Source organism: Cupressus sempervirens, chromosome 2 (genome assembly GCF_028749045.1).
Source record: "Cupressus sempervirens isolate cs-2001-9-10 chromosome 2, ASM2874904v1, whole genome shotgun sequence".
In the NCBI taxonomy this organism is placed as follows: Eukaryota; Viridiplantae; Streptophyta; class Pinopsida; order Cupressales; family Cupressaceae; genus Cupressus; species Cupressus sempervirens.
In genome coordinates this window covers 672,428,415-672,448,403 of record NC_143119.1, presented here as the reverse complement: position 1 = coordinate 672,448,403, position 19,989 = coordinate 672,428,415, and the positions used below count along the sequence as shown (strand labels likewise).

Genomic DNA, 19,989 nt, shown 5'->3' with positions numbered 1-19,989 from the left:
CAAGGTGAAGTTTGGTGAAGTTTTTAGAAGAGAAAAGAGGAGACCAAATGTTGGAAGGATTCGATGAATTTGACCAAACCCTAAGATCTACGTTGATGTTTAAGCGGCAAGAGATCATAATTACCTATTTAAGGAGGTACAAGGGATGAGCCAAAGAGAGGTTGGAGCAGTTGTTGATGCTATTGATTGGCGAACTTAAGCTAGATGCTGAGAAAAATTGTGAATAGTTGAAGTGTGATTGCTTGAAGGAGTGCCAAGCAGATCAGAGACAAAGATGACAATGAAGGCCAGTTAGTGGATCAACATGTGAACCAAACTGTGATTTGTATTTGCAAAGTGAGTTGTATTTGTAAGATCAAACTTTCCATTACTTTCTAACCATTGTATCAGTATTGACATCCTTTAATCAAGGTTGACCTAATAGTCATATGTAAATCCTTTAATCAAGGTGGCATTTTAATGGAATTCTCTTAAGTCCTCTAACAAGGCCACTCTTAACAGGGCGATTAAATCCTTTACCAAGGTCACATTTAACAGTGTGTTTTGTAACTTTTAACAGGGTTGGCTCCTAACAGAGCTCACTTTAGAAGAGTGAAAGATTGGTGACATGTTACTAGTGGTTTTTCCTAAATTGGGTTTCTACGTTAAATCCTAGTGTCATACTTGTGTGGATGTCATTTGAGATGTTTAACTATTAATGTTTTACATTCTGCAAGTTTGATAAATATTAGGACAGTGGATTGCTAGTTGATGTTACTGATAATCTACTGTAGAGGCCGAGTCATTGAATGATTAGATTTGAAGTATTTGAAGTGATTAAAAGTTCAATTGGTGCATTTAGACTTTGGATAACTGATTCACCCCCCCCTCTTAGTTATTCTAAATCATTCTAACAATGAATACCATCAGCATTCATGTTAACATGGCTCTTCCTTGACAATTGCTTTACCAACACAAGACTAGTATCTTATGATAAATAAAAAATATGAATTGGTATGGCCTAACTTGATGAAGAAAATGCAATTATAGAGGTCCTTTACTTATAATTATGAATCCCCCCTTCTTGATGCGTATAATAGTAGTTGCCATTGATTTTTCGCTCAAGTTTTAAGGGTCAAGGATCCCTTATTCTAGCTATCTTTAACCTTCCTCCTCCCTCACTACTTAAAAAAAAAAGATATTAAATGCTTAGTCTTTTGTATTAATGTTTAGGGATGTTGAACTTCTGTTTTATCTATATGATATATCCTTCATTTGTGTAGTAGGGTTCACCAAATTTAGTGCTTCGACTTTGAAACTTGGTGTAGTAATTAAATTTATAAAAATGTTGAAATTGTGTGTAAATTCATATGGGAAGAGCCAATTATGGTTTTTCTAAAATATATTTTTGAAAAGCATATTAGCGTTGATAGGGTTTTCTTGAATTGATAAACCCCTTGTTGGGTTGAAACACAATAGCAGTTTGCAAATGATTTTGTGACAAGGTTGTGGTTGAGCATGGAATTTTCCCAGGCAAATTTTTTTTTTTTACTAGGCTACTTATGGATTTCTTCCAATACGGAATTTTTGTTAGTGAGTGAGGGTGGAGAGAGGCAAGATGACATCAAGTTCGAGTATTTTGATTACATTTTCCTTTTGAATCTGGAATTTTCTTTTTAGCTCTCCACCAAGTATTGGCTTATAGGGCTAAAAACTACATGACTTTGATTGGAAACTCATAACTTGAATTTCATTTTTATTTATTTTTCTTTGATTTGGGTTTTTGTTTTATTAGGATTCTATCTTTTATTTAAATTTTTATAATGTACATTTATAAAGATTATATATATTATTTTTTTCAATTCCAGAAATTAAATTCAATAATATTTTGTTTTGTATTTATTAACATTAACATTAATAATAGTTTTAATTTCATTTTCCTTGGTAAGAAGATTAATTTATTGATAAAGGGAGAGAATTACATAAAGGGAGTCTAGGCTGGAGTCATTTGTAGAATCCTTCAGGAAAACCCCTAATCTCTAATCATCATTGGAGTCTCAATTACATAGAGCTGCCATTGTCATTACTGAGGTTTACCAAATTTACAAAACTTACAGCAAGACCAAAAGAAGTGTTGCAAGAAGCCTTAACACGTCAAGACACTAACAACAGTAAAAACATGAAAGGAGTTTTCCAAAAGCTATTCTTTAACATAATCATAACCTAAACTGGCGACCATTGGTTGGCATCATTTCTGCATTTTCCTTCTTATAATCTCTTCGCCATTACACCTTGCCAAAAAGAGGGGGACCCTAGCTGTTTCTGGGTAGATCTGTTTGACATTCTGTTACCCCTTTATCCATCTGCAAACAAAATTTGGCAGTTGAACACACTGCCCTGAAGAGTGAGTTCAAAAATAACTCAACCAATCTTTACATCCCAATGCTAGAGAAAGTGACAATTTGTGTAAAAGATAGCAAAAACAACAAAGAACTTGAGAAACAAACACCAGCCCACATAAAAATCACCAGAGCACCAATGGAAAGGGGAAGCACAACCTTGCTTCATCTGAGGGCACGTGAGACAAACCCCTGGATTCTTGCTTTGAGCATAGCATTGGTTTTGGCTTCTGGCCAGTCTTCTTCACCATTGTTTGCCTCTTCCCTAGCTTTCCTTAGCTCTTCCAGACATTACTCATGTTTTGCAGTCCACCCTAACCAAGCTTTCATCTGAGCAATGTCCCTGTCAATTATGTTGCATAACCAGAAGTTTTAGGGCACACCAGGCTTTTCTTGCCTCCTTGAACCATTTGTGTTTCAGGTTCTCATCAGATCTCCATATAAATGGAGTGCATTTTGTGCCTCGAATTTTTTCAATGCCAATTTGTTTCTTGGCCAAATTTACACCAATGCCAAGAATTGCATCTAAAATCTCATCTAAACCTAACAAAGCATCCCAAGGAACTAATTGAATCATCATGTACCTAACAACGTAATTACATTCACCTAGTTGTAAAGCTCATGCTGTAATCATTGAGTAAATGTTTGTGCTAGTGCAATCTACTATATTATATATTTTTTAATTAAAATTCACAAATTTAGATATATAAATTCAAATTTTGGAGTAATTAATTTGTTTATTTTAAACATTAATTATTATTTTTTTATTGATAATATGCTATTGCCAATATTTTATTAATTTTGAAAATAAATCACAATCTTGTTTTTCCCCATTTAGAGTGTAGGCATTGAGAGAAAAAGAACTGGGAAGAAAACCCCCAATGTAGCTTGAGACACAAGCATCCTCTTTACTAATGATTACAATTACCTCTTATTGATATATGAGGACTTTGAGAAGGCATTCCTTCCCTTACAAAATCAATCTTATTACATTGATCTTATAACTTTGCCTCTAAATTTTGAGGTCTTTTGAGTTTCTTTTCGTTATTTATATTGAATTTCTAGTTCCTTCTCTGTTATAACCAATGCCCCAGCCTTGTAAAGGATTTGTGAGGGCACTACAACTTTCATTGTAATATCAGCTATGTTCTATAGCATGATATGACTACATCTTTCTGCTTTGATGTTGCCTATTCCTCCCTGCACTCTCCCTTAAGGCTAAGATCATTGTTAAATCATGACATTGATAAGGCAAATAGACAATAATGAATTGTTAGAGAATTATAAGACTTTAATGAAAAGAATTACATATATGTTACATTAGTTTTCTTGACCCTATTTTATGCTTTGAAAGAATTGCTAATTTCCTAAGTTGCACGGGTACCTCCTCTCCCCCTTTGCACTAGGAAAATTTCGAACTGGTTTGTAATTCTGGTCCGGTTCAGACTTGGTTCGACCAAGGTATTGTTTTTGCCTTGCAGGTTCGATCGGGTTCGAACTGGGATCGAACTTGAGTGAACCAACACCAAAGTGTTCGAACACGCAGCAAATTGGGCTCTGCAGACAACTAGAAAGTGTTTGTTAGGCAAAAATTAAATGTTTTTTGGCGTCCACAATCCTAAAAGTTGTTACGAATTTCTTTTGGTGGCCTCTCATTGTCATTTTTTTTTTTAAGATTGAAGATTGAAGAACTTAGAATATTAATAGATTTTCATTCCATTACTTAAACAATGAACGTGAAACAATGATACTTGAACTTGATATTTTAAATGTTTTGAATCTTTGATGTTGAAGTTGATTGAACTATGTAACTATATGATTGTATGACCACTATGATTACAAGTTTAACTGTTTATGGTGTTTTAAAGTTTTTGTTGTTTAAATGTGTTTACACTACTATGCTACATTCTAATTTTAACTCATGCTTCATATATATATATATATATACAATTTTTACATGTTTTTGTACTAACAAACCCAAACCCCTTTCCAAAAATTTGACAAACTTGCAAACCGGTTCTCGAACTTCAAACTTGGAACCGAACCTGAACCGGCAACTTAGCGAATTTCCGTATTCATTCTATCCTGGTAATATTTTTAGTAGGGCTTCATTTTGAATTAAATAAATAGTTTTATAAATTCAATTAGTGGTAGACTGTAAAAATGCCAACATGACCACATAGATGAGTGAGAATCAGTTGGATATCTAATTACCCATGACAGTCATTTATTAAAGCTTTGTCAACGATCCACTCTGCTTGTTTAAGATGATATTTCTAGAGCAGTTGTCCTGTGAATAACCCATTATTGAATCAAATATAAATCAAAACATAATATTACTTTAATATTTGAAAATGATGTATTTTTAAATAAATTCTAGTCTGATATATTACTTGTATTGAAAAATTAAATTGATGAAGGTAAATTTAATCTTGATTTTTTTAGAATTTTTTCCCTTTGTCAAACATCTTTTAATTTTTATTGTTGCCAAACACAAATATGAACTCAAACCTTGTGATTGTTTCTTTTATCATTCAACGCTGGGTAATACTTGTCATTTATAAGCTAAATGCAGCTGAATTCTTATCCCACAGAGTGGATTGGGAGGTTCTTGTGCTTTATGCTTTTGTTTTGTGGAAACATATTAAGTTTAGATTATGATGTTCTCCATATGTATATTTATACCTTTAGATTCCTAAATTTGCTTGTATTTTTATCATTTCATGCAGAATCTATCTCAGACAATGTACACATCTCAACAGTTTACTGTAGCTTCATGTAATGGTACAAGTATACCTGTTTCTTCTGTTCTTCCACAGTTGCAAAGTATTTTGCAACAAAATACCATGCAGAGGGTAATCTATTAATGTAATCCTATGGTCTTGAATTAAGAGATGTACATTTATATGTGACTCTGCTGCTTGATGTATTTTCTCTTTTGCATGTATAGGATCAAATTGCTGCCGTGATGAAGTATATGAGTCAAGTTGAAACAACTGCAGGTACTTTTTCACGTTTTACTTATTGATTCTTTATAAAAACTATTAGTGACAGTTATTATTTTTAGCATGCTAATTTGCAATCAAATCCTCATTTTGTTTTATTTCACAGCACATCGGTCGAGTAATCTTACATCAAAATCTACTACTCACATTGGTGCAGAAAATCTAATGGTAAACTCTTCTTTCAAATGGCATGCACTTGTCTTTTTCGTAACTGTGCATATTACATCATGAAATGTAATGTAGAGATATATGGGGAGATTCAATGTGGAGTAAGGCAAACTTTTAACTGGCCTATCTCTCAACAGCAAGGAGGGTAACTTATGAATTTGGATGCCAACTTTCAAATAAAATGTATGTTTATGGCTACAGTTTGTCTTCTTTCCACATCATGGAAGTTTTTGAGGGCGATTTTGAAGGATAGCCCAAAAAGGCTTCTTTGCATTTACATCATTCCAGAAAAATAGATATCTACTAGACAAATTTATTTCCAAATTTATTTCTCAACATTGATATATCTAGCATAATTATTTCTTTCCTGCAAATGTTTTCCAGTAAAGATAGTCTTCAGTAATGCTAGTTTCAAAATGATATAGATGCCAAACAATATTGGAAAACAGCTCGCCCTTCGTAAAATAGGCATTATTTGGAGTCGACTATCTCAAAATAGCTCATCAGGAATTTGTTATCCTTGCTTTTGAATTTGAAATTTTGCTTAACTTCCATGTTCATTAAATTGACATATGTTGTCAAGTTTATTTATTGAATACTGTGTCAAGTTTCCTGAGTCACATGAGAGAGCTGCTTTCTCATTTTGGCTTAGTCAAATAAAAAACATTAATATTTATGCCAATTAATCCTGGTTGCATGTCTTCAATCATTTTGAAGTGTTGGATTCTTTATCAAGTCAAAATCATCTATTGTGGTTGTAGTCAGAAGTGGTTTCAATTGCACTGATGTGTTGCAACTTTTCTGCCAGCCTGATTTGTGAAGACAATTAAATGGTTGATTAAATTTGAGTGACAGCAATACAGGTGATCTGTTCAGTTTAACAGGTATATTTTTAGCAGTAAAAATTGTTTGCGGAAAAAAAGGGCAAACCAAAAGTATAATATTTGTTGAAAAATTTGGACTTAAAAATAGTTAAAAAGATGAAGAGACAAAGACTACTTGTAAAAAAACTTAAGAGCATTTTCATAGCATAGAGATGTAGAGAGCAAATAAATTAGAGTTTAAGTTTTAACCAATGAATTGTAGAAAATAAAAATTTTCTGTTTATATTCGTATTATTGATTAAACAGGCAAGTATTAAGTGAACTTTCTAAAAGGGCAATCACCAAATACACCAAGTAGTTGTCTAAGTCTGAGATCAAATATTAGCTTAAGTCTATGGGGTAACTGATCAAAATTTATTGGACAGCAATCCAGCTACTGTTATTAATTAACAGTGAAAGCCATTTTTAACTAATTGTTCAAGTAATATTAGATTTCTAGCTCCCCCAATTTGTCTGCAAGGCTTGCCTCTTGTTTCAAGCTTCCATGAAACTATAGTTTAATATTAAGAATCCTATTGGTTAGGGTTTCAATTCAATTAAAATCTCCCAAAAGTATTGAACCCTAACCTTAGTACATATTAAAATTTAAAAAAATTCTAGCCCAAGACTTAAAAAGTTACTTGAATACAAAAGTAATAAATAAACCCTAACCCTAATAAAAATTCTTAAAAGTAGGCTTAAAATAAAAAAATGAAAAAAATCCTTAACCTTGCCTGTTAAGGTAAGATTTTAGAATTTGTAGAAATTGAAAATAAGATAAGTTTAAATGTATCTCTAGATAAAAATAATTTATTATGAGGATTGAGGGCTTGAATTTATGGTACCATTTAAGTTTAATGTTATGTTTTAAAATTTAAATAAGAACAAAAAAAAACCTATGGGCCAACCTTTTCATTGATGAAACTCAGTAAACTGTTGGAGTAGGAAAGTTTGTACGTATTTACTTGCTCAAGCCTGCTTAGGCAATAAATAATTAATGTTTAATTAGATAGTTCTAGTTTTTTAGTTTGGGTAGTTATCTACCTGCTTCTCCATCTTGCCTATATTAGCAAGATCCATTTACATTGTAATATATCAATTCATTATCAATTGAAACAGTCGTACAATCTGTTGTGTGCAAATTCTTGCTCGAGCATTCTCTGGTTGTTCTTCTTCTCCCAGTTTGATCCCTGAAGTTGGCAGTTTCATGATGGCTGCTTGTTCATCCCTACATAAACCGCTAAAGAATAACTTACAAGGTGTGCCATAATTTTTGTTCTCAAGTAATGTTGTTTTATTTGATTTGAAATGCTCTAGAAAAATTGAAATTTGGATGTTCAAATTGAGCCAGTTAATGAATAATGTAATTTAGTTTACAAGGCAGATGGGTGTAAGTTTTTTTGGCACTTATTTGCTACCTCGAAAAATGTGTCCAATTTTAGACACAATCAGCAATCCAATCTGAATCAGATCAGTGAAATCTGCAAGTAATTGCAGTTATTGCTGCTATTGTTCGTGGCACGCACCTGCAAGGGTTCCAATAGATATATTTGTAGTTGGAGTCATCTAATTTAGTAGTTGGTCTGCACATATACACTACATTGCAAGGGTCGGTCTTCTTGATGGCATCTTTTAAAATAGTTATTTTAAAAAAGCTGGAAGGCACTTTTCTTTATAATTTTTGTTAATGTTTGTAGCATATTGCCAAGGTTGCACGGGGATGGGGGTACTTGGGTACTTAGGGTATGGGTATGGGTACCGCTATTTTTCAGAATAGGGGATGGGGGTACGTCAAACTTTTTTTAATTATAATTTAATGTTTGTAGAATATCTGAAATTATGAGTCATGACAATGGCTTTTCAAAACAAGTAAATTGATAAGGTTAGCACATTTGATGTATTCTTTTCAGCTTCAGATTTGCTATATGTTTGTAATAATAATATATGATAAATGTTTAGATGTATAAGAGAGAAGACATACTTTAAACATGAACCAAAAGATCATAAATCATATAACAGTGACATGTTGTAAATGATAAACTTCTGACTCGAACAGGGATAAAGTTTACTATTAATTAACACTGTATCAAAGTTTCAAACTGATTACGTATTGAAATAAGCTTGATAAACAACAAGCTGATACGTAAACAGAAATCTGAAAAAAAAATTCAGAAATCATAATCAAAGTCCTTAGTTATGGTGCTCTCCACTGAGTACCCGGTACCAGGGGTGTGGGCAAGCAACCTGGCATATTGCAAGTTTGAAAATTAATAGTGCTTCTTTTTCATTTTAGGCATGGTAAATGCAAACCAAAATTTAGCCAACTTCTTAGATAATCTAGCACATTTGAAGAGCGAAAAAATGAATGTCTGTAAAACATATTTAGGCAGCGTGTTTAGTTTTAAGAAAGACATTGTAAGCCATTGCAGAAGAATTTATTTGAACTTAACTTCAAGATAGATAATTATAATCACATCTCACAAGGAAGTAGTGAAGCACTCAGTCAAATGAAGTGAAGCAAGGCTTGGATTAAATGAACGCCTTGGCATTTATGCTATGGTATGTCAGAAGACATCACAAAATACTAAAATAGCAACACACTGTAACCCAACAAGCAAAATATTTGGCTTCCTAACACTAAGTGAACCTGGAGCTTTATCTCATCTCTGAAGGATTCAATTGGTTTTGAGGATCGAGTTCTATATATTTAACATTCTGGCTGATACCTATCTTGCTTGTAATATTTGTCATTATTCTTTTTTATTTCTCAGCCTACACATTCTTGAAGGTTTGGTTGAAATAGTAATTACTTATCATGCTTGTGATATGTGATACTATCCGTTGAGGAGAACAAATTCTAAAAGGTTTTACTTATTTATGAGATATTCAGGCTTAAATTGGTGCTTGTAATAGCCTGCTTGTTTCTTCCAATAACTACAATGAATGAGATAAGTTGTAAAAGCTACTGAAATTCACAAAACTTCAATAAAATTGTTCCAATGTTGGGATTAAATCTGACATTGTCATTTTAATTCATTCTTGGTACACAGGCTGAGAGTTCTTCTGACAATGAGCGAGAACACTTACAGCAGATATCAGAGTTGCAAAGCAGGTAGAGGAATCTACTTGTAATAGGAGAACAATATTGCAAGAAAATGATCTTCAAATTCTAGAATCCCAGTGATGATTACTGACAGATTCATTCTTTGTTTTTCAGGGTGGCAAATCTTGTCATCGAGTTACAAAGAGAAAAGCTTAGGAATGCTAAGGTTAATATCTCAGATGCAATTGACTTAGTAGGAGAATATTTAGCTTGATATATTACACATTAGAATCTAATGATTGTCGTTGATGCTGGTTAAACAATTTGCCATTGATGTTGTTTAACAGTTGGAACAGCAATTGAATGCAATCTTCAACAGAGAAGAGGAGGAGAGAATCAGAAGAGAGGAGGTAGTTCGTGACATTGGGTGATGTTCCATATTGCCTGTGCTTGTATTGTATCATCAAATTGAATGAAGTATTTCCCTTTTTGGGGGAGAATATGGCAGAGCCCATTGATTCAATCATAGCTGATTAGTTGAAGTTTGCTCGGAAGTATGGCCAGTCTATATATAAATCAGTCCATTATTCTTTTATTCTGCTTGGTTTTGCAGAATGTACTGTCAGTGTAAGCTATGTACATGGATAGAGATTATAGGGAGTTTTGGTGCCTATTGTTGTAACATTTGTTCCTTGCATTTGTTCAAGGATCATTTTTTTGACAGTTTCTACTGTGTAAAATGGCGAACACCTCTTGTGGTTAAGAATATCTATGTATTCCTTACTCTTTACATCCTTGCCACCTGATACGTGAGAAAATCTATGATTCGACATGCATCAATGGAGTGTCAGTAGGGTTTTCATTCAGAGCCCATTTTTTGAAGGGAACAAGTTGATGTTAGGGCAGGTCCATAAGGCATATTGCTTTATGCCTGTCATTTAATTTTAGTAAGAAATGCTTCCTTTGTGAGGAAGTTAAAGTTGTGTTTAAATTTGGCCGGTTTTGTATGTTTCTCCCTCATTTAGTTTGTCTTATAAGTTACAGCGAAGTATGTATTTGAAACATAAAATAAGGTGCTCTATGCATCTACTATTGTGGAGCAGTTTAATGGATTTTTATTAAACTATGTTCTAGTTTCTTTTGTTTTTTTTTTTAATCATTTGAATCATGTTTTTCCCAATTACAAATGCACAATAGCAGAACCTGCGCCAGAGAGAGTGTCTTAAATTCATGAAGAACTAATATTTATGATATTGATCCATCTCATGATTTAGTTCATCTGTTTTGACAATTTGATATGCTATGTTATGAATTGAGTTTTATAATTCTCCACAGTGCCCTTGCTATTACATATATAGGAAACTTTTTGAGTTTTTTTTTGGTGAAAGGGTTTGAAAACAAGGGGCGCATGCGCCAAAGTTCCTGCATTCATGTTTTTATGGTTGACTAAAGTAGTTTTTGCAATGATCTCTATCTTGTCAACGCCTCTGTTTTACTGATAGAAACTTGTGGCTCAAGATTAGTTTTTTGTGTTTGGTGAGGAACTAATGAAAAATGTTGAAGTGTCTTTTAAAATGGAAACGTTCATAACATTTTTTTATATATATACAACTAAGTTGGTGTTGATATCAAAGATGCCTATGGCCCTTGGGATATAATGTTATACGAATAGAGAGCTAAAAGAGAGAATGATATGTTATTATAAAGACAAGTTAAGGTGGAATAATAGAGAGAATTGAAAAGAATTTGAAAAATATTAATAATTTTATTATTTTAAGAAATATATAAATAACAATCAAAATTATATTATATGAATGAACTACTCATTTTTACCAATTCAATTATAAGTTTAAATATTTAATTTTTTAAAAAATGTTGATTACTTAAATCAAAGTACCAAAATATTTAGTAAGTTTGAGACGTAGTATTAATGGTATTAAAAAAATGAGCAAAATTGTAAAATAGTAGAAAATAATAAATGTGTTTAAAATAAAAAATATATTTAACTCTATATTTGTTTAAAATATTTATATTTGAATAACATTTTATAAATTACAAAAATAAACATTAATGTAAAACTAGTAATAAATATATTTAAAATAAAAAATATAAAACATTGAAGTCTATATTTGAACTTGGTAAGGAAAACAGATAGGAATAATTAATATTGATTAGACATATTTGTGAGGTGGAAAATAAAAATGATTGTTTTTAAAAAAAAATTATCCACTTGTCACAAATGTGGAAAAGATAAAGATGCAATTAATGCATTATTAATAGAGGTGTTAGAAAAATGATTTAAAAAAAAAAGGTTTATCCACTTCTCACAATTGTAGAAAAAATCAAGTTGCAATTAATGCATTCATTAATAGAGGTGTTGGAAAACATACTTGTATTTTTATTGAAGAAAATTGAATTTTTTCATTGCCTTTTTCATCATGAGTCAATACAATTTTAAAAAAATTGTATTTTTCAATTCCAAGAAAACATGTAAATTAATATAGCTTTTGCAAACATTAGTGTATCTTGAGATTTTTAGATTATGTAACTAATATGGAACTTTATGATTCCATCAGTTTCCTGCCTTTGACAGGAACTAACTAGAGGGAGCTGTCGAAGTAGCCTTAGAGTATTTCGGATGTGATTTCAAACTAAACTATTGAGTGATTTTATTCATGAAGAATGTGTATTATCTATATTTGTACTGCATATGGCATCTCAGATTCTCAATTCCATGGATTTTGACTCATTTCAAGAATACCTCTACGCTTACGGGTTGGAAAATTTGACGAGCAATTGTAGATATGTTTGCTCTATGCTCTTAGCACAATGGCATGATAAAAAGTGCTGAATCGAAAGCTGCTTTGTATGCATCTGCATCACTTTTGGAAGTAGATCTTGTGAGGTTTTAAGAATTTCTACCACGTATAATTTTAAGTACTAAATATTATTGCTTTGTATGCATCTGCATGACTTTTGGAAGTAGATCTTGTGAGGTTTTAAGGATGTCTACCACGTATAATTTTAAGTACTAAATATTACGATCTTGGTAATTTGTGTAATTTTTGATGAGTCGATCTTGTGAGGGTTTAACTGTACCACTATGTATGACTTTAAAAAATTTCTATCAACTATGTTGAAAGACATCAATCTAATAAGTTGATTTATCATATTAACTGTCACACTGATTGACATGTGGGATCTACATTGGCACCCACAAAAGAGGATCAAATTGCGACCTCATAAACTTGGTCAATTTTCTCATCCACTATTTGCACTTCGCTTATTTTGGTACTTAAGACTCCGTGTTTTTGAGTCGCTCCCGGTTGCCGATATTTTTTCTACAATGTCATGATGTAAACTTAAATTTATTAAGAAAATAAAACAACAGATTTAAAATAGAGAAAGAAGGAACTTTCAGCTTCATTTTATTGAATATTAGATGCAATAGCTTGATCCACCAACATTCCTAAATAATTATTAATTAGATTGACAGAAAACTAGTTTGTGATTACAACACATAAACTTGACAGCTAATTGAAACTTATGGACACTTAACTCAAACACATTTACAACCAGATATTGGTTCAAACTAAAACTCTGACTTACACCTAAACTGAACTTATGTTGCCAGCAACTCAGACAAAGTTTGTCACATGGGCAACAATTATTTATTTACTACTGTTGGAACATTAACTACAACAAATGGGAGGGGAAAAGTCAGGAGCAAATAATTGATTAAAAGTTTGTTATGTGACACATAAATTTGGAGTTTCCAAATAGTCATGAAAGCTTTTAATAGTAGAATAGATGGTTCCCTCGATTTCTATCGACATTAAATTAATGGTGGAGACTAATGTTTTCAATTCACTTTAGGATATTGTTAGTTTCACTATAGTCCTCTTCAACATTTCTATGATTTTTAATTGGTAGTCTCTTTTTTTTTCCTTCTGAGAAAATTTAGCTAAAAAATTAGGTGTGTGTTTGTGGAAGCCTACAACAATTTGGGATATAAATGCTCCACACATTTGCATCCGAAGACAGATGACATCAACATTCATGCCTCCTAATATTTTGGAATGTAATTAGGGTTTGTTAAAGTTTGTTGACATTTAAACGCTTGGTATTGTGAAAGGGTGAACAAATCGTAGAGGAAAGCGTGTTAAAGGAAGGAGGTGAAAGGACAAGGGCACAGCCCAGAATAAGGTGGGCCTCTTGCAACTGCAGACTACAGCGAAGGTGCATCGTCGCCTCCAAAAATTACATCATCATTTGCAATTATATTTGCAAGAGTCTTCAAGTGCAATCGCCTCATGTGTAACCAATATTGATATCCTCGTATGTGTGTTGGTCTGACATGTCCAACTGGAATCACAGCGTTTGGTATATGGAACATTCATTTCTAAAGGATTACTCCAAGTAAAAATATGATCAGGCCAATTGCTTCTATGTTAATTAGAGTAAAACATGGGGAATAGAAAGATAAAAGACTTGCTATGTTGCTTCTTTAGATCTGTATCATTAACCTTCTCCTCCAATTTCTCTGACTTGTTTGTGCATTGTTGCAGTTATGGCATTCGAGTGGTTTTCTAGTGCAGGTCTTGTAAACAAAGAATGCGAACGTCAGTTTTAGTATTTTTTATTTCAACATTATCAATTTTTCAAATGAAAAATATAATTTTTAATATATAATTGTATTGATAGACTTTAATATCAAAAATATATTGATTATTGTTTACAAATCTGCTAAAGTGTTTTTGAGAGATTAATTATAATACCTATGCTATTATATTTCGTGATAGAAGACTTATGAATATACAAATGACAATAGAGCAATTACAATTGCATAAATACAATCAAGAATATAAATTTATGGAATGTGCCAAGAAATTAAAATATTGATGAAATTGAAGAGGAAGAAACAAGAACAATCATAGTAGATAGATTAATTCTTTAATTTTTGTTCTTTTACAATCACAAGGTAAATTCACAATCAGAAGAAGCTACTTCCACCATCTTAATTCATTCCCAATTTCTATTTCTATCCTACTAATTACTTGAATCCAATCATCACTACTATCTAGTAGAAAATTCCTCATTCATCTATGCCTTATAATAACTCTATTTCTTTACACATGCCAAAACCTGTCAATCTTCCTTTGATAGCATATCCACATAGCCACAATCTACCATACTTTGTTTTAGCAGTCTAACAAGCTTCTATCCCAACTAGTACTAAATATTGTGATAGTGATCATTTTTATTGATTGAGTTCAATACTATTATGATATGAATATATCATATAATGTAACTATCTATCTATATCTAGAGAAGCCTAATACAAATGTAATATTCATAACATTTAATATAATTTGATATTAATAATTTGATAATAATAAGCAATCAATTTTTTCAAATGTGCTAAGATCACTTTATTTATATATCATTCAATTGATTCAATTTGAAATAATTTAAAAAATTTCAAGAATAAAAATTATCGTTAGAATTCATTATTAAAATGCTCTTCAACATATCCATGCTTAATTTCATTTTCAAATTGTTTGCATGAAATTGGAGACTTAGAATTGGCAAAATTGTTATCTCTTATCTTTGCAAATGCAGAGATTATGTTCATAAGTTATTATTGCACATCTTCTGCGCAATTATATGTCGCACACCATCATACCTAACAATAGAATGATTAATGGATTCTCTTTGTTTCTTTTTCTACACTGACTTTAAGATCCAAGTCAAGATGGTTTTTTTGGAGCTCGTAGATCGAGATTTGATATCTAGGAAAACTTAGGCTATAGCTCTATGCTTAGTTAACCTAGAGCAAGAATAGATTCAAAAACAATTTAATTTATTTTTATTTTTGTTTTTCAACTTTATTAATGATTGTTGGAATATATATTACGACAGCGTACGTTTCTCCCTGGAGCCAAACGCTCACCTACCTTCCTGCCGTCCAGAACAGATAGAAACATTATTATGGGTAGGTGAGATTTTTCAAATCATAAAAGAGGGGGAAGATGGAATGTGACAAAAGGAATGTTTATTCATTCATTTGTAGAGTTCAAGCAGATAAGAAATTGCAGAGGAGAGCAAAGCAGAGGAAGGAAGAAGAAAAGAAGTTTGTGCCTGCAGTTGCACGTGTTTCCCTGTTCTCTCTGTAAGTTGTTGTTTGGATTTGTCCTATTGAAGCAGTGATTGCTCCAAGCACCATTGTATGCAGCCATTAGAGTTGCAGGTTTAAAAGTTTATTGAAGTTTGAAGTATTATCAGTTTAGGGTTATTTTAGGGTTTTTCTGGTTGAAGCCGAATGCTCCCAGATTTTGTAATAGTTTAATGAAAGATTGAATAGAAAACAAGCAGGCATACTTGAATCTATCTTCTTCTTCTATTCATTGCATTTGACAAGTTTGTTTGAAAAGTTAAAGCTTTGGCCTTTCTGATTTTTTTAATGGTGAAAGCATTCACGTTGAATTTCTCTAAGTTATAATATTTTAGTTGAAATAGAACACTCAGCACCTACTGCATTTTTTGTGCCGAGCATTTTCTTTGTGAGCCGAGCTCACTCGACATCCATTGGTGTTGAGCTTTCTCCTTTGTGTGCTGAGTTTACTCGACACCTGTTGTCTGTCACTCGGCACATCAAGTGCCGAGCAATCTATCACTCAACACCTTCTTGTGCCAAGCAAGTGCCGAGCAAAACTGGCACTCGGCACCTTCATGTGCCGAGCACTTTTCAAGTGCCGAGTAAAGATTTCAGATTTAGGGTTGTGAGTATTAAGTTTGATTTTTATAATATTTCTCACAATGATAACTTAAGGCAACCTTCTTTGAATAGTAAATTGTACATGCTAATAGGTCCTCTCATGGGCTCTGCAATACTTCCCAACTGTTGCAATCTATGCATGGGTAGAAATTCTAGTCCAAGTGATTACATTTTTTCATTCATTCCTTCAAGATCATTTTCATGATTTCCTCTATAAAAAAGGTTAACTAATTTTCAACTTACGTAATGTTGTAAAGGCTCTTCAATGTATAGAATCAAATCTGGTGTTTCTTATTGCATATCTAGAAATGATTAGGGCCTTGTTTTATTTTTTAATTTGTTATGTCAATTGTAATGTTATTGTTTTCATGAGTTTGGAATGCCCACAAGGAGCCTCCAGCAACGAGGAAACTATGGAAACCATATTTTTAATATCTTGTGTAGAAGTCTACAAAATTTGCATCCCCCTTCTTGAGAAATATATAGTTTTTTTAAAGCACTACTAATGGTATTTATCTAGATAAAATTTCATTAGGCCTTGGGGTTTTGAAAGGGAAACCTTTTGTATCAAACATAGTGAATTTTTAAATTATGGTTAGAAGTATTTAAGTTTTTAATACTTACATTTTGACATTGTTGTTTGTATTGTGGATTTAGTATTTTGATTTAAAATTGTCTATTAAGTCCAACCAAACTAAGAAGAATGAGTATCTAGTGCAAGTGCAAGGATTTATTCATACTAGTTTCTATTGAGTGGAATTGTTGTTTCACAGCTAGATTTTTCTAGGTAACTATAGTATATTTGTGATGATTTGCATTTTGGATGAAATTGAATAAGAAACAACCTTGTCATTTTGGCATTTTCAAGCAATTTTGCTCTTATTTCCTATTCTTTTTGTACGTGGAGCTTATAACTACCTTAGTGAAAAGCTAGAACGGTGATTTTTTGTGCTTCATGTAAGGTTTACTTTTTATTCAAAGTGAGAATAGTTAGCAATGCCATTCTAGGTTGGATGCTTTATTATTTATTTGATTTTTTGGCTATTAATACCCTTAACTATTTTTCTTAAATACAATAGAAATTGAAAATACTTTTGGAGTTTTAGTAATATTTTGCAATTTCCCAATATCAATTTGGATACAATTTTTTTTTAACTCTTTAGTAGGTGTCTCCTAGATTAATTTATAATGGATCCCTCATACATATAGGTAAAGTGCAAGCAAAGCTTAAGCATAATGCTACTAGTAAATATATATTTTGAAACATTATTACTTTCAACACTTTCTATGTGGAAAAAAAAATTTGAGTTATTTTATCAAAATTAATTGATGAATTAAACTAGGGATCTATGCTAGCTAATTAGTAATATGACTAGGCAACATGACCTTGAGAAGAAGGGTAATAGTGTGTGTATATTCATTTGATTAAAGTGAAAGCATCTTACAAATTCAAAACAATATTAAGGAAATAATTTCTAGATCAATGAGTTTCTTAGAATGTGAAAGTGCAAAAAATTATTATAAATAATGAGCAGACTCTGAAGAGAAAACAACCCTTGGGGAAGAATGTGTACAAATAAATGATGTAATGTGATCATGTAAATCCATTTTTGATTTCATTGACAAAATACAAGAAAAAAACTATTATCGTAAGAAATTACAATTTCATAGGTAGAGTTAGTTGACCTTAAATCTAGATTAGACCATATTGATAATGCCATATTATTCTATTTACAAGAAAATCTTGAAATTGAGGTGTCCAAATAGGACACCCAATCTTTCTATAGAAGTATCATATTTTTCATCAACCTTGACAATTTTGTAACTCTTACCATTAAAATATCCAAATACGAATTCTTTAATTAAAGATGGAAGTTAGGTTTGCATTTACACTACATGCTTCAACCATGGCAATAGATCTCCATCAATAGATGACTTTCTATTAGCGTCTAAAGATCTTGCCTCCTACTTTCTTGTTGTTTCTGAAAGAATCTCTGCAAGTAGTCCTTTAAATTGTTTCACACAATACTAAACCTAATGAATACATCCTAATACTTCCCCATCCTTCCTAACACAGGGACTTCAACTATGTGCAACTCTTGTTTCTTAAAGGTTGATATCATAGGATGGAACACATAGCCCTCACACTTAAATGCTCGAGTCAAATATGGCCATTACCATTTGAGTCTTATTTTTGTATCTTATTAAACCCATTGAATCTCCCTAACATATGATGGGTTATATTTACTAGTAGGAGATCAATGGCCCATGGTTGAATTATCTAGACAAAGTGGAATGGTGGTTTCCATTGATCGATTCGAAGGTCAAAGTTACTTTCTAGTTTATATTTGTTGTGAGATATAAGGGAGAGAGAATGGACAAGTTGAAATGACTCTCTATTGACTATTGATAGTTGCACCTCAATTGAGTGGTCTGGCAACAATTATTCTAAGTTAGTGATCACATATCTTCTATTTAATTTTTTAGCACTCATGAGCCTATTTAGAGATTAACTACCAATATTTTCACAAGATTTCAAATTGGTCCTTTTACTTTTCTCTAAGTATACCTTTAGCTATTGGAAGACATTGCTAGCTTATAATAGAAGGACTTGTTAGATGAGTTGCATCGAAAGGTTAATCACTAGATTCATTAATGATAATCTATTATTGCTAGGGTTAACTCTTCTTCAATCAAGGATCTAGGATCTTCCTATTTATCATAGTGGTAATTATCACACTTTTAAGTGGAGCTTAATTAAACTCACTATTTATCAGAGTGGTAACTTGTGCACTTTTAAGTGAAGCTTAGTTAAGTGGGAGTTTACATATAGGCCTAAAATGATGGGGGAGGGGGTCGGTCTATGCTCTATAATTTTGAATGTGCAAGTTCTTATAGCCAAATTATATTGGTATGGTGCACCAATCAAAATTAGGTTTAAGCTCACATCTTCACCCATAAGATTTTGAGAGGAGTTAATTGTTGGGATATTTTAAAATGTCGTTTGGAGGATATAGGCTCTATGATATGGTACAATCTAAAAACTAGGGCTCGTCTTATCTAAGGTGAGTTATTTTAGATCTATAATGTGTGCTTGAAGACTCTTATTTGGAATGAGTCATTGTGATGCAAGAAAGTATGATGGGAAACCAAACTTGTATGGATTTATAAGGGAAAAATAAGAATTAACAAATAGGCCTAATGACACCTAAATGACTTCAAGAGGTTAAAAACCAAACAATGACTTACCCAATGTCCCAATAGACTTATATCACTTGTAAATACCTTAAATGAAGTGTTCCAATATATCTTACACTCACAAACAATGGGTTTGCTTCCAAACTCCAAGTTACTCCTATTAGGCCTAGTTTTGCTCAAATTAGGACAACCCATAATTGTTTATTTATGTTTCTCCAAAGTTTTCTAAATAAACTTGAAACAAAATTACATATTCTAATACCCTTTTGGAATTTCTATAACATATTGAAAAATTAGGTATAGTTGTTTTGAATCAAATGCATACAAATTTGCCAATTTCACTAAATTTAGGCCAAATTAGGCCACTTTTACAAATGAACCTATAGAAAAACTTGTTACCGAATTCTCCCACTTCTCTTAAAGTTGTATTTTGGTCCGAATAAAATGATTTAATGACCCATTTTAACCCAACACTTCATTTCATATGAAAAGTGTAAAACCCTCACCAAAATAGGCCTAAATCTAGGGCCTCTTGGCAATCCAACCTCCCAACACT

At 32.1% G+C, this 19,989-nt stretch overlaps 1 protein-coding gene across 3 annotated transcripts in view; it reads left to right on the top strand.

Moving 5' to 3' along the window:
* LOC149575143 (uncharacterized) overlaps window positions 1–10,583 on the top strand; it is a 114,710-nt gene extending 104,127 nt beyond the window's left edge. For all 3 annotated transcript variants that reach the window (XM_089815007.1, XM_089815008.1, XM_089815009.1), the window contains 6 exons: window positions 5,108–5,233; window positions 5,329–5,380; window positions 5,490–5,551; window positions 9,465–9,526; window positions 9,632–9,683; window positions 9,805–10,583. In XM_089815007.1, coding sequence (XP_089671133.1) covers window positions 5,108–5,233; window positions 5,329–5,380; window positions 5,490–5,551; window positions 9,465–9,526; window positions 9,632–9,683; window positions 9,805–9,888 — 438 coding nt within the window. In that variant the 3' untranslated portion in view covers window positions 9,889–10,583. The remainder of the gene's footprint in view (window positions 1–5,107; window positions 5,234–5,328; window positions 5,381–5,489; window positions 5,552–9,464; window positions 9,527–9,631; window positions 9,684–9,804) is intronic.
* Window positions 10,584–19,989: the final 9,406 nt, after the last annotated feature.